This window comes from Chiroxiphia lanceolata, chromosome 4, assembly GCF_009829145.1.
Source record: "Chiroxiphia lanceolata isolate bChiLan1 chromosome 4, bChiLan1.pri, whole genome shotgun sequence".
Lineage (NCBI taxonomy): Eukaryota > Metazoa > Chordata > Aves > Passeriformes > Pipridae > Chiroxiphia > Chiroxiphia lanceolata.
Window position 1 is genome coordinate 70815372 of NC_045640.1, and position 11572 is coordinate 70826943.

Here is an 11572-nt window from a genome sequence, read left to right on the forward strand (position 1 = left end):
TACAGTTTGCTGTGGAAAAGCTCAACCCCAGCCAAAGGCTCAGGGCCCATCTCCAACATATTTGCAGAGGCCCCGTAAGGAAAACCCTTCCATGAGGCCCCCGAATGACACTGTGGTGAAGCTGCTGCGCCAGCTCCCATCACCCGTCCTCCTCCTGCACCTCCATGCCCACGGGAAAGCACAAAGCAGTCTCACTGCTACAGAGGTGGGGCAGCTCCAGAGGGACTAAGGGTCAGAAATGCAAGGAAATTCACAAAAAAAAGAGGGGAAAAATAAGAATCAACCCCCCACAGCCAAATCCCCACTCCGCCGTACTCCGTGGCTGAAGTTGGCAGGTTCCTTCGTGCTTAGGGGCAACGTCTATTCCCAGCCAGGTGTCCAAGCAAAACACACGGAGTCGGACGTGTTTGCTCCACACCTAACACGACAAACCCTCTCAAGCCCAAGGGCCAGTTCAAGGATACACATGCATTTACATACACACACATCTCAATACCCCCTTTTGGCATTTCCGGAGCCAAAGCTGCCCAGCTGGATCAGATCCAAACCCCAGCCCATGAGCTGGATGTGCCTACTGTAACTTGTCTCTAGAATTACAAGTATCTTGTGTCTCTCTGTCCCACATTCGTCTCTGACAGTTTGATATCTCTTTCTCAAAGACATATTAACATCTTCCACTAACTGATAAGCTTTGTGTTGACCTGTGAGGCATCCCCAGTCTTCAGATTGCAAACAGCAGAACAACTCTGCTCACAAACCTTAGCAGGAGAGGTGGTCTGTTAATAAACTAAACCATCAGAATTGCAACAAAAACAATCAAGCCAATGGAGTGTCACACTGAGAAACTGTGAGTCATGCTCCCATACAAAGGCACATTTCTTTGCTTTTGCATGACAACATTCTAAGTGTATCTTTTTCCTTTTTGCCAGCCAGAGGCAAAAAAACCACTCGCAGACAGACCCGAGGTCTCTAAAATGTAAACACCTACAACAAAAATACACACTTCTGAAACACAAACACTTCAGGAAGTTCCTGTTACACTTAGGAGTAAACCCAAGGCTTTAAACAGAACAGTAACTTGTGTAACTGTTCAAGTATCAACCCACTAACCTAATCAACCACATTAACAGGGACTTCCACAGATTTTAGGAGGTTTCACCTTTATAAGTAGCACAGATACTGAACACGATGGAATATATTTCTTTATTCACCTATTCTCATTTATATTCTGACCTCAGTTCCTACAAAAATCCACCTCTACTGAACATGCACCTGAGACACTGGGAATCCTCCCCAGGAAGCACGGATTACCAAATACACAGCATCCTCAGGTGCTTCATTCATATTACAGGTAATAAAGCCCAGTCTCCAAATTACTGATACTTTTATCCTCAAGTCTCAATTTACAAAAATAACAAATGCATGTTCACACATGTTTCTTAGGGCTTTTCCCAAGGGGTTTTCTTAGCAAGGGTAAAGTAATCCATCATGTTTCTTTCAACTGCTTTTGCTTTATTTAGTATTCACTCACATAAATAACAAAATAACCACTTTTGAGTGTTCACCTTCAGAACAAAGGTGGTGCAACTGTTCACCCAATACAGCCATGTCACTGACTAATATCAGAAGACACACAGAACGTGCAGAAATTCAGCTTTATATTTAGTGTACATACACAATCTCCTTGTAACTATGACCTGGGTTTCATTTGCAGCAAAACAAACACATAAAACCAGGGGATGACCCAAGACAACCCCAGGAACATCACTTCAGAAGAAAGCAAAGGTAAAATGTATCACTTCTAAAAGGTATTTGTAGTGCTCTTCCTTCACGTGATTCACACAATTGCTCAGTAGTACATCGTATTTTAGGGCCGTGACTGATCATAAGAGTAACAGATGAGATGAAAGAAAAAGGCTGCCAGAGCAGTGGGGAGAAACTGCCAACCCATGGGCTCAATAAGCCTTAGTGTTACAGTTGGAAAGGAAAAGCTGGATTTTAGGAATGCCAAGAATCATCAGCAAATTGGATTTCAAGAGAGTCTGAAGCACAGTGGAGAAAGAGGAACTGTGTCAGGCACACAGGGTGCCAGGGAGATGGCACAGCAGACAGCAGCAGGAAGAAGGAACAATGTGATAAGGAGGAGCTCCTATCAATTAAGTTGCCCTTTAGAGCTGATTGTTCTTAATCTGGCCAAAAGGTTGAGACATGCTGGGTCTGCATTTCCCCCATCTCCAATACCAGTGAAATTTAATTAATCACTTAGTCTTTAATAAATATTTTTGCAAAAAGACAACAAAAAACCCCAATCAAAATGCACACACAGTATTCCACTGGTGCCTGTCCATCTCCTTTACTGCAAGAGCAATGCAAATGCAACATTAAGCCCAGAGACTTACTTCATCCTCCATCTATTTTATCCCCTTCCATCAAGCTGTGTAACCACCCTTTGCTGACCTTTAAATAATGCATCCACAGGGGAACAGCATGACCTGCAATGAAGGACAAGAGCTGTCAATCGCTGCTGACCCAGCATAGTAATGAATCAGTCTTCACGAAAAGGCTCTGATTTGCTTTTGAATGCAGCCTTGAGTGAATGAAGAGCTGTTCTTTGAAAGAAACCAAATTCCTTAACTGAAAATAAAATGCACGGTGCTAACTGGGTAACAATCCTCAATTTTACAACCCACTATGGTCACTGTGAGGAGGCAGAATACATTGTGGGACCCAGCCTGTACTGGGGAGCCAAAACCTGGGTCTGCAGAACCACAGAGAGAGGGATCAGGCTGTAGTCACTTCCCCAGCTTCCAGCTCTCCCTGCTTATTTTGAATGCTTTCAAACCATGCTAAGAATGGATATGAACACTTTCCTGACAACGAGAGAGAGACCCTGGAATCTGTAGCTTGGAAGAGGCTACTTCAGTCCCTGCTGCCTCGGCCAGAAGCAGTGGTCACTATGTGCTCACTATGCTGGTTTGAATCTGTGCGATGGTTTCAATATGCACGCTGCTCCAGAGATCACTGTAAGAACATGCTCCTGAAGTATGTCAGCTACAAGCACTGGCAATCACACTGCCCTAACTTACACCACATCAAATCAGCATGCAGCCGTCTCTTACTCCTAGCAGTGTTTTCTCCTAATATAGAATCCCACAGACAACCCTGATCCACGTTACAAGAGCTTGATCACTGCAGTCCTCTTCAGCTTTGAGGAATTTCTGCATTTCTAAGGACAGGAGCACTGTACATCTTTTTCCTCGGTTTTCCTGGGTGAACTACATTACTGTCAGTAAAACATCCATAGTGAGGTCTGTAAACATCTGCAAAACCACTAAATGAATCCTTCCTACTTACACACTCGGAGGCATGGCCAGGAGCATGGCCAGCTGTTCATCCCAACTGCTCCGTTACAGGTGGAGAAACCCAGTGAACCGAATCCACATACTATTTCCCAAAAACAGTTCATCCTAATGAGTCTGTACAGCAGGATTCCCTAAGTGACTTCTAAACAGAGATAAGAACCTCTACATGGTCCTCAGTGGCTGCTTCTCCACACTAAAACATGCTCCCATTTTTGTATTCATCTCTGTTGCCAACAGGTCCTAGTGGAGCAACTGCACAGAGCTGCTCTACAGGTGTGGTTCTCTAGATCCAGAAATGTCAGTCTCACTACTGGTCTGCCCAGAGCTGTGGGCCTGTATCAACATTCTTTGTAATATGGTCCCAAAATGACTATTCCAACCTGAAATGTAATGCAGGTGACAGTCCATGTCCCTCCATTCCACAGAATGTCTGACAAAACACACTGGCACGGTGAAAGTTTGCAGATGGACCTCAGGCATTGGGGGTCAGCCTTAGAGCAGAAAGGAAAGAGCCAAGAAAAAGACCGCAAATACTTTCAGGCTGTATCACAACTGACATCTATCCTTGCTCTTACAACACACACCACCACGCAGTAGCCCACAGCCACGGCTGTCGGGATTTTGTGACTTGCGCATTCCAGCTGGAATCCTGGTGATGGCGGGTTTATGAGATCTGGTGAAATCTGATCAGAAGGTAAGAGAGAAGCCAACAAGCTCTGCAATACCAGAGCATAATTTCACCACACTGCCACTGCAAATGACCATAGAGTCTGGTGCCACTTTGCTGTTTCCCAGTACCCTCACTATCCTTCTCCACTGAATCCCTCGAGCCAGGCGGTTTCAACCTCTGGAAATCAAACATGAGTGACAGGTTCACACAGCACCAGCAGTGCACCATGACAATTTGTGCAAGACAACCTCCACCCAGCTTTGCAGACATCATCTCATTTATATTCTCAGCCCGTCATATCAGGCTCCAGTCAAAATCTGGCCCTACCCTGAAGAAACAAAAAACTACGTAAGATAGTAACACTGAAATGCCACCAGCACTCCAGAGAGCCACCCTCCTAACATTTTTATTGACAAGTCTGGAGGCAGCAGAAGACACAGACGGGAAAACAAGTTCATGCACATATTGTCACAAAACACACTACTGAAAATGACAGAAGATGAGAGAGTTGCTTTATTTTGAAATGCACAGTCTAAAACAGGTACTAACAAAAGCAAAGGCAATTAATTCTCCATCAGGAATGAAATACTTTCCCATTACCAGCTTTTAGGCCTCAAAAATCATGCCATAAACATTTCAAGTACTGCTTGGTATAGATGAGATTTACAGATTTTATACATACAAGTTCTTCAGTAGCAGTAACTTGAGCATTCTCTGGCTTGCATTAGGGTTACATAGTCTGTTTTGGGTTTATTGCATAATTGCACTAAACACGCTGCCACTGACAGTCAAAAAGCACCATTAATTCTAGGGTTATTAACCAGTTCAGTACAACCTCTCCAGTATCCTGAAAAAGATGGCCAGTGATCCCAAGGCAATGCTCCCAAAGGTGCTAAAAACCATAGTAACCAAATAATTAATTTTTAAAACTGCTTGCCATAAATGTAATCCAAGGAGTTGGAAAAATTTTACCTAAGCAAAGTGTTACTGAGAAGATTATGATTTAAAACTCAGGTTGAGACACTTATTAATTAAAGGGCAATTAAACAGAATTCTGCCTAAAGAACTGCCTTGGAACAGGAACCCTTTCTTTTAGAAAATACGATAAGTATATGTATTCTGTGGAAACTGAACACAAGAAGGGTGCATTTTTCTGGGGTTTCTCTCCAAGCATCTTTCAAACTTTCTATGTTAATTCTACTACTGAAACCAGTGCTACACCTCTTCTTGCCTCTTCAGCTGTCTGTGCACTTGATACCTCTCTTGCTTTCATTACAGAACACAGAACCTGAAGCTGCTTTTCTACCACCAGATGAATCTGAATAACTCTGAAAACTCCACAGTAATATCACCAAAACACACTTAAAAAAAAAAAAAAGAAAAAAAAAAAAGAAAGAAACCCCCAAACCCACAGGTTTTGACTAACTGCAGTTTAGTCTCATCCTCTAGTAGGTCAAAAGAAATCATATCTAAAAAAACCATTACTAAAATAGTTCATTTTCTGTAAAATGCTTTTCAATGTGACTCCACCACAGGATAAACCTTTTCTTAGAATCAGCTGCACAAATTTAAAGCATTTATGAACCAAATAAAAACCAACAGCAGCCACCTAACCTCACTACATGTTATCTGTATTTTGTTATCTATATTTGTCTCACTCAGCAACGGCTAAGAGGTGTTGGACTATCATTTTCTGCAAACAAGGCCATGGAAGTACTTAAAAGCGCTCCTGATTTCTAAAGCCTGAGAGACAATTTACGGGCTAAATCCTGCCCTCTAGTGTACCTGTCGGTGGTGGTGCCCTGGGAACCTTCCCCTCTCCCAACAGCCCTGTCCAAACTGGGTGGAAAACAGCTGGGAGAGACAGGACAGTTCATGGCCCACCAGAGACATCTCAGATTGTCCTAATCCATTTTCAGAGTTACCCACTACTTGGTCACACACCTTCGGGGTGGGCAAGGCTCAGTAAGATCTGGGACAGAGGATTAGCAGACATGATGACAGACAAGAAGACATGATGGTTTCTTTGACAAAGGAAGCAAAGGAAGCCTATCCTCAAGTTTTTTGCACAGGGGGTCTCTGCTACCTCATTCCCTAAAACCAGCTACACCCCAGAGCCGGGAGGAATTTCTGTGCTGACTGTGTCGCAAAGAGTTAGTACGTGGCAAAGCAGTGAAGGTCTGTGCAACAGATCAAAAGTAATGCAAAAAGAGTCTATTTTCAGAAGGACTTGGGCAGAAGATTTGAACATTTAGGGGCAGGTTTTTTTTAAAGAAAAGTCACCTCTCACCTAGTGCTAAGATTTGGAACAGGGTGGGTACCCTGTCAACACCTCCGGCCACATCTGTGGGACACCAAATGTTCATAGTCTTCCGACTCCCAAACAACTTATGCACCTATAAAAACCTAAACACCAGGCACTGAACACACTAAAACACTTCCTGACATTTGCTCAACCTTTTCTTTCTGAGGACCCCCCTTAGTTTTCTTCCACCCCATGAGCAACGGTCAGATTTCCACTGTCTTGACTCTGAAAGTCAGCCTATACTTTCAATAGAGTCTTTTCAAAATATTTAGACAGTAGCCATTTAAATGTTGTCTAAGAGACAAGTCAAAAACTTAACATTAACAACGACTTATGAAAGGAACTTCCCCAAGAAGAAATTTTCCTGGACCAGTATTACCCTATTTTACATTTTCTACAGATATTTACGGAAGAGGAGCCAGGTACTGAGCAGAAAGAAGGTATTTCAGACATATGCAGGGTTGATTCAGCTCACACTGTTGAATCTGAGCGAGAGGCTGGAACCTTGTCACCTCATTAAGGAGTGGATGAGAATGGCTCGGGATTCCTTGGACGCAGTCTTGGTTTATGCTCATCATGAAGCAAAGCTGCTTGAGAAATTATGGAAATATATAAATGCCAACCATTCCTCAGTGAGGGAAACTGTGAAGGGAACCAGCTGTGCTATTAGACATTTTCTAAATGTATGGATAAGCGTTCCCTTTCCATTCCCCGTGTTTTTCCCCTTCACTGGCACTGTAGCCTCTTTGAGGGAAACACCTCTGGAGAGTTTCTAAAAGCCTTTCCAAAAACACTGTGTTCTTTGTAAATTTTCCAGGGTATAAATCAGAAGTTGTTGATCAACAACAACAACAAAACAGCCGTGGTTTTTGTTTTGCTTTAAACAACAAAACTCTCAGAAAGTACCTTCTGTTTCTTGTTTGTCTCAAACTACCTCTTCAAGGGAAAAAAAATGGGAACAGAGTCCCCAAAGTGTGTCCAAAGGGGCACTTCACTGAAGTGACTGTACCATGCACATCTGATGTGGCACCATCGACCATGTAGGACGTATTGTCCTGTGTGAATCACACGATTCCAATTCCAGTGGACGTCAACTTCCATTTCTAATTTCACTAACGATGCAATTAGGAATAAACGAAGGTGAACAAAAACTCTCAGTGCCAGGACATGAACCAGACGTGTATTACAAACAAGCCGCCCCTGAGTGCAAGAGGCAGAAAGGGGCCACCAAAAAAGGACGTGGATCATGGAAATTTGTTTATAGTATTAAACTTTGGTCTGAAACGTAAGGAGGTAGTAATTTGCCTTCTAAAATAAGAACTTCCTTTAAAAGTAAAATGGATTACGTGCTAGTGAAATGCCATTTTGTATAATTAATTCATAAAAATAGCAGCTACCACAAGCATCTCTCCCAACTGTCTTTTAATTATTTCTAAACCAAATTCTCTGCAGCCATTGCATTTCTTTCCTCAAAATCATCTTACAAAACCCTTTAGCTTAACTAAAAAAACGACCACGAGTTAGTCGAGGTGAATATTTTCATTGCTAATTTCCTTATTTAAAAGTCTCCCCCCACGTTGTCCAGGATTTATTGCCATCTGCCATGCCAGCCAGGCATACCAGGAGATTTCACAGGGACTTCCCCAGAGCAGCACTCAGCGGGTCAGAGTGCAGCAGAGTGACGTATTTATAACAAGGATGCTGAGGATGTGAACCATGCAGTGCCGCAGCAACGCGCCTCGCTGACGCTTTGAGCACTGATTATTTTTTGATTCTCAGAACTAGAGTTTTTCCAGGAAAAAGGGGGAAAAAAAAAGTGGGAAAAAAAGGAAAAAAGAGAAAGTAACAAGCCAAGAGCTGTCTGATAATGAGAAAAGGAGAGCATGGCAGTAGCTCAGGCACGGCAGCGCTCCTGTGCCCAGGTGGGCTTGTTGGAAGCAAATCCCACCAGCCTTCCACATTTACAAACTGCTCTTTTTAAACAAAGGGGTTTTCTGCAGCTGGCAGAGAGTGCTAAGCTGAGGGTACCCGAGGAGCTCTGGGGCGTCTGAGTTGCTGCAGCACAGGGCAGAGGCCACATCACCCATTTACAACTCAGGTTTTCCTTTACCTGTTGGCACCATTCATTCGAGAGGGAAAAAGGTCAAAAGAGAGAGGAGCCTCAGAGACACAAGTGCCAAAGGAAAGGGGAAACAATACTAGTGATCAGATAGTACTGAAGAGACAGGGAAGGAAAAGTACAGAGACAAAAGGGAGAGCCCGAAAGAAATGACAGCAAAAATAAAGCTATAGAGCAAAACAGAAATGTGAAAGAATAAGGCAGTACCACCAAAACTAGAAAGATTTGCAAACAGAATTCACTACTAGAAAAGTAGCATGAGAAGTCAGTTAAAAACTTTAGCATTGATAAGAGAAAATACAACATCAGACAGAGTCAAGAATGTAAAACTAGTGTTAGTTTTCCTGACAGAATAATAAGAAAAGGCAGGGGGGACGAGATGATTAGGGGAGAGCTCTGTGATGAAAAAATTGGCAGCAATAAACATCACCTCCACTCAAGGCGGCCTGGCCCAGCCAACTGAGCACAGAACAACATGCACTACTATCTGGCATTTTCCACCACAAAAAGCAAAATCAGGGAATGAGGCAAGAACCCAACATCCATGGCAATGTCTGGGACCCACCTTCAGCCTTGAACGTCCTCAACTCAACATCATCTCCCTGCGCATTTCCAGCATATTTTCACAGCTCCTTCTGGGGGTGAGGTGACATGTCTGATGAACTAAGGAGACTTTTTTCCTGTAAGGATTCCCACATCTCCCAAATACAGAAGGCTGAAGCAATATGAATATATCCCCACGCCCTTTCCAGCGCAGACTCGATCCGGCGCAGTAACCGACGGGTCCGCGTGAAACACAAGCCACTCACCTCCGTGATGAATCAACACTTCGCTTTAGGCATCAGCGCCTCATAATCCACACTCAGTCATTTACTGCATTATATTGGCAACAAATGTCCTTTGTTACTACTGACACAAACTTGACTAAGCTTCCCTTTAAACCAGTACTTGAGAAAGGGTGAAATGCAAACGCATAGGACCAAGTCTGAAAGCTTCCTATAGCTTTTCCTAAGAATACCTGTTGGCCTAATAAAGGATGCTAAACTTTCCCAAAATATACAGTTCCACACGTATTTTCAGCCCGTCATATGTACAGTATTTCTGTCAAAGAGTCACAAAATAGAACAGCCTCAGACTGAAGCCCAGCTTGGCAATATTGTTATTTGTGAATGCTCTGTTACAGGATTTCTTTGGAATTATTGGGAAAAACCAATTGTTTTGCAAATGGTGAATGTCCAGAGTGGAAACTAATAAGAATCTTTGGTCTGTCTCCTCACTTCCTTCTCATCTTTGTCCCCTGACTTTTGCCTGGTCCCCGCATCCATCACTCAGAGCACAGGTGCAAAGCAGATGAAGGATCACAGTAAGGCATTTCACCTGCTCTTCATGCCAAGTGCCTGCAGGCAGGCCCTGCACACTTTGAACAGTAATAAATTCTCTCAAACCAGGAATTGCATTGGGACAATCTGACAGACAGGCTATGCAGCAGCTCCCTGTACCTGCTCTGGAGGAAATGCCTCATGGGCACATCAAAAACTCACTGTTACATCCACAAACCCTCCATACTGAATACTTTCAAAACTGAGGTCTGCAAAAGGCATTTTGTTCTTGGGACGAAGAGCAGCCTGTGTTTGTGACAGCGACCTGCCACCAGCTCCCTGCAAGCCTGGCTGTCGGAGAGCGGACACGGGGCACAGACCCTCAGACCACACCAACCACTCAACCTGTGCTTCCAGCTCAGGAGCCTCTTCCTCCCCCCAGAGATCCGGTACGGAGGGAAAAACTGCTGTTGCTGGAATGCCTAAGTTTTATCTGTATTTAAAACATCCTTAATTAAGTTAAAAAAAAAAAATCACAACATGCAACATTTTAAGACAAAAAAAAAAAAAAGGTGTTCTGACAGCACTTTGTTATAAACCCTGCTTCCCTGGACAGATTTACACCTCTGTTCGTAAGAGTACTTGTATGCCTGTAAGAGTACTCCTATTCACGAGCACTTCCCCGCGCTGGAAGAAAGAACCACCTCCTTTCTACCTTGACGCATCTCACGCATTCCCCGCCGCCGTGTGAAGCGGTCAAGTGCCATTACACCCCTTTAAGGGCCACGCAAACAAATTCAGACACCTTCAAGCACAGAAGCGAACCTCTGTGCGCCGGATGAGCTCTGTACCCGGCAGGTTGAAGGCGGAGCGGCCAGCGAGGCTTCTCGCCGGGACGTCCCAGCCGGCGCGGTACGTGCGTGCGAGTTCGCTCTGTACATCGGCGCACACACGCGTTTATTCATACACGAGACATTTTTACGGGCGCTTCCCAAGCAAGGCTCGCTGCCGAGGCTCCGGCAGGGCGGGCCAGCGGCCGAGGCGCGGCCCCTCTCGCAGCCCCGCTGCCCGGGCTCGGAGCCGCCCGCCCGCCCCAGTCCCGAGCGCGGCGGCGCCGGGACACACTCACTGTGCGGGTCGCTCTTCTCGCGGACGCCGTCGACCTTCCCGTCGGGGTTGATGCGCAGGAAGAAGCCGCCGTTCTTGCAGTAGAGGCGCTTGGGGTCCTTGAAGTGCCCGGGGGGGAAGGCGCCGCCGCCGCCGTCGTCGGGCAGGGTGGCGATGCCCCCCGCCGCCGCCCCGGCCATGCGCCGCGCCCCGCCGGCCCCGCGCCGCGCCGGGCCCCCGCCGCCCCCCGCCGCCAGCGCCGGCCGGCCCCGGCCCCTGCCCCGGCCGTCCAGCCTCGCACCGAGCCCCGCCGGGGCTCCCGTCCCGCCTGGTCCCGTCCGCTCCGTTCCGCGGGAGCTGCGCGAGGCGCCGCCGGGCAGCGGAGCGGGAGGCAGGACGGGCAGCGGAGCCGCGCACGCCGGGACGGGCTCCCCGGCGGCACCGGGGCTGCCCCCGCCGCCGCCCCGCCCCCGACCGCCCCCGCGCCGCGCTGGGGCCGCTCCCTGAGCCCGGCACGGCCGGGCCCGCGGCCCCGGGGGAGCGCCGAGGGGCCAGGGCACGTCTTAGGACCGGGACCCCCGGCGGGGCTCCGCTCGGCGCTGCCCCGAGCATCGCTCCCGGGATGCAGCGAACGTGCCACGGGCGAGGTCGGACATCTTCTCCTCCGGCGTTACAAATAAAGTAACCCGA

The 11572-nt window shown here is 46.4% G+C and overlaps 1 protein-coding gene across 1 annotated transcript in view; it reads right to left on the reverse strand.

Annotated features, from left to right (window-relative positions):
• FGF2 (fibroblast growth factor 2) overlaps positions 1–11268 on the reverse strand; it is a 25610-nt gene extending 14342 nt beyond the window's left edge. Inside the window, exon 1 of the mRNA XM_032685191.1 lies at positions 10905–11268. Within this exon, the coding sequence (XP_032541082.1) occupies positions 10905–11082 (178 nt within the window). The 5' untranslated portion in view covers positions 11083–11268. The remainder of the gene's footprint in view (positions 1–10904) is intronic.
• Between the last annotated feature and the right edge of the window lie 304 nt (positions 11269–11572).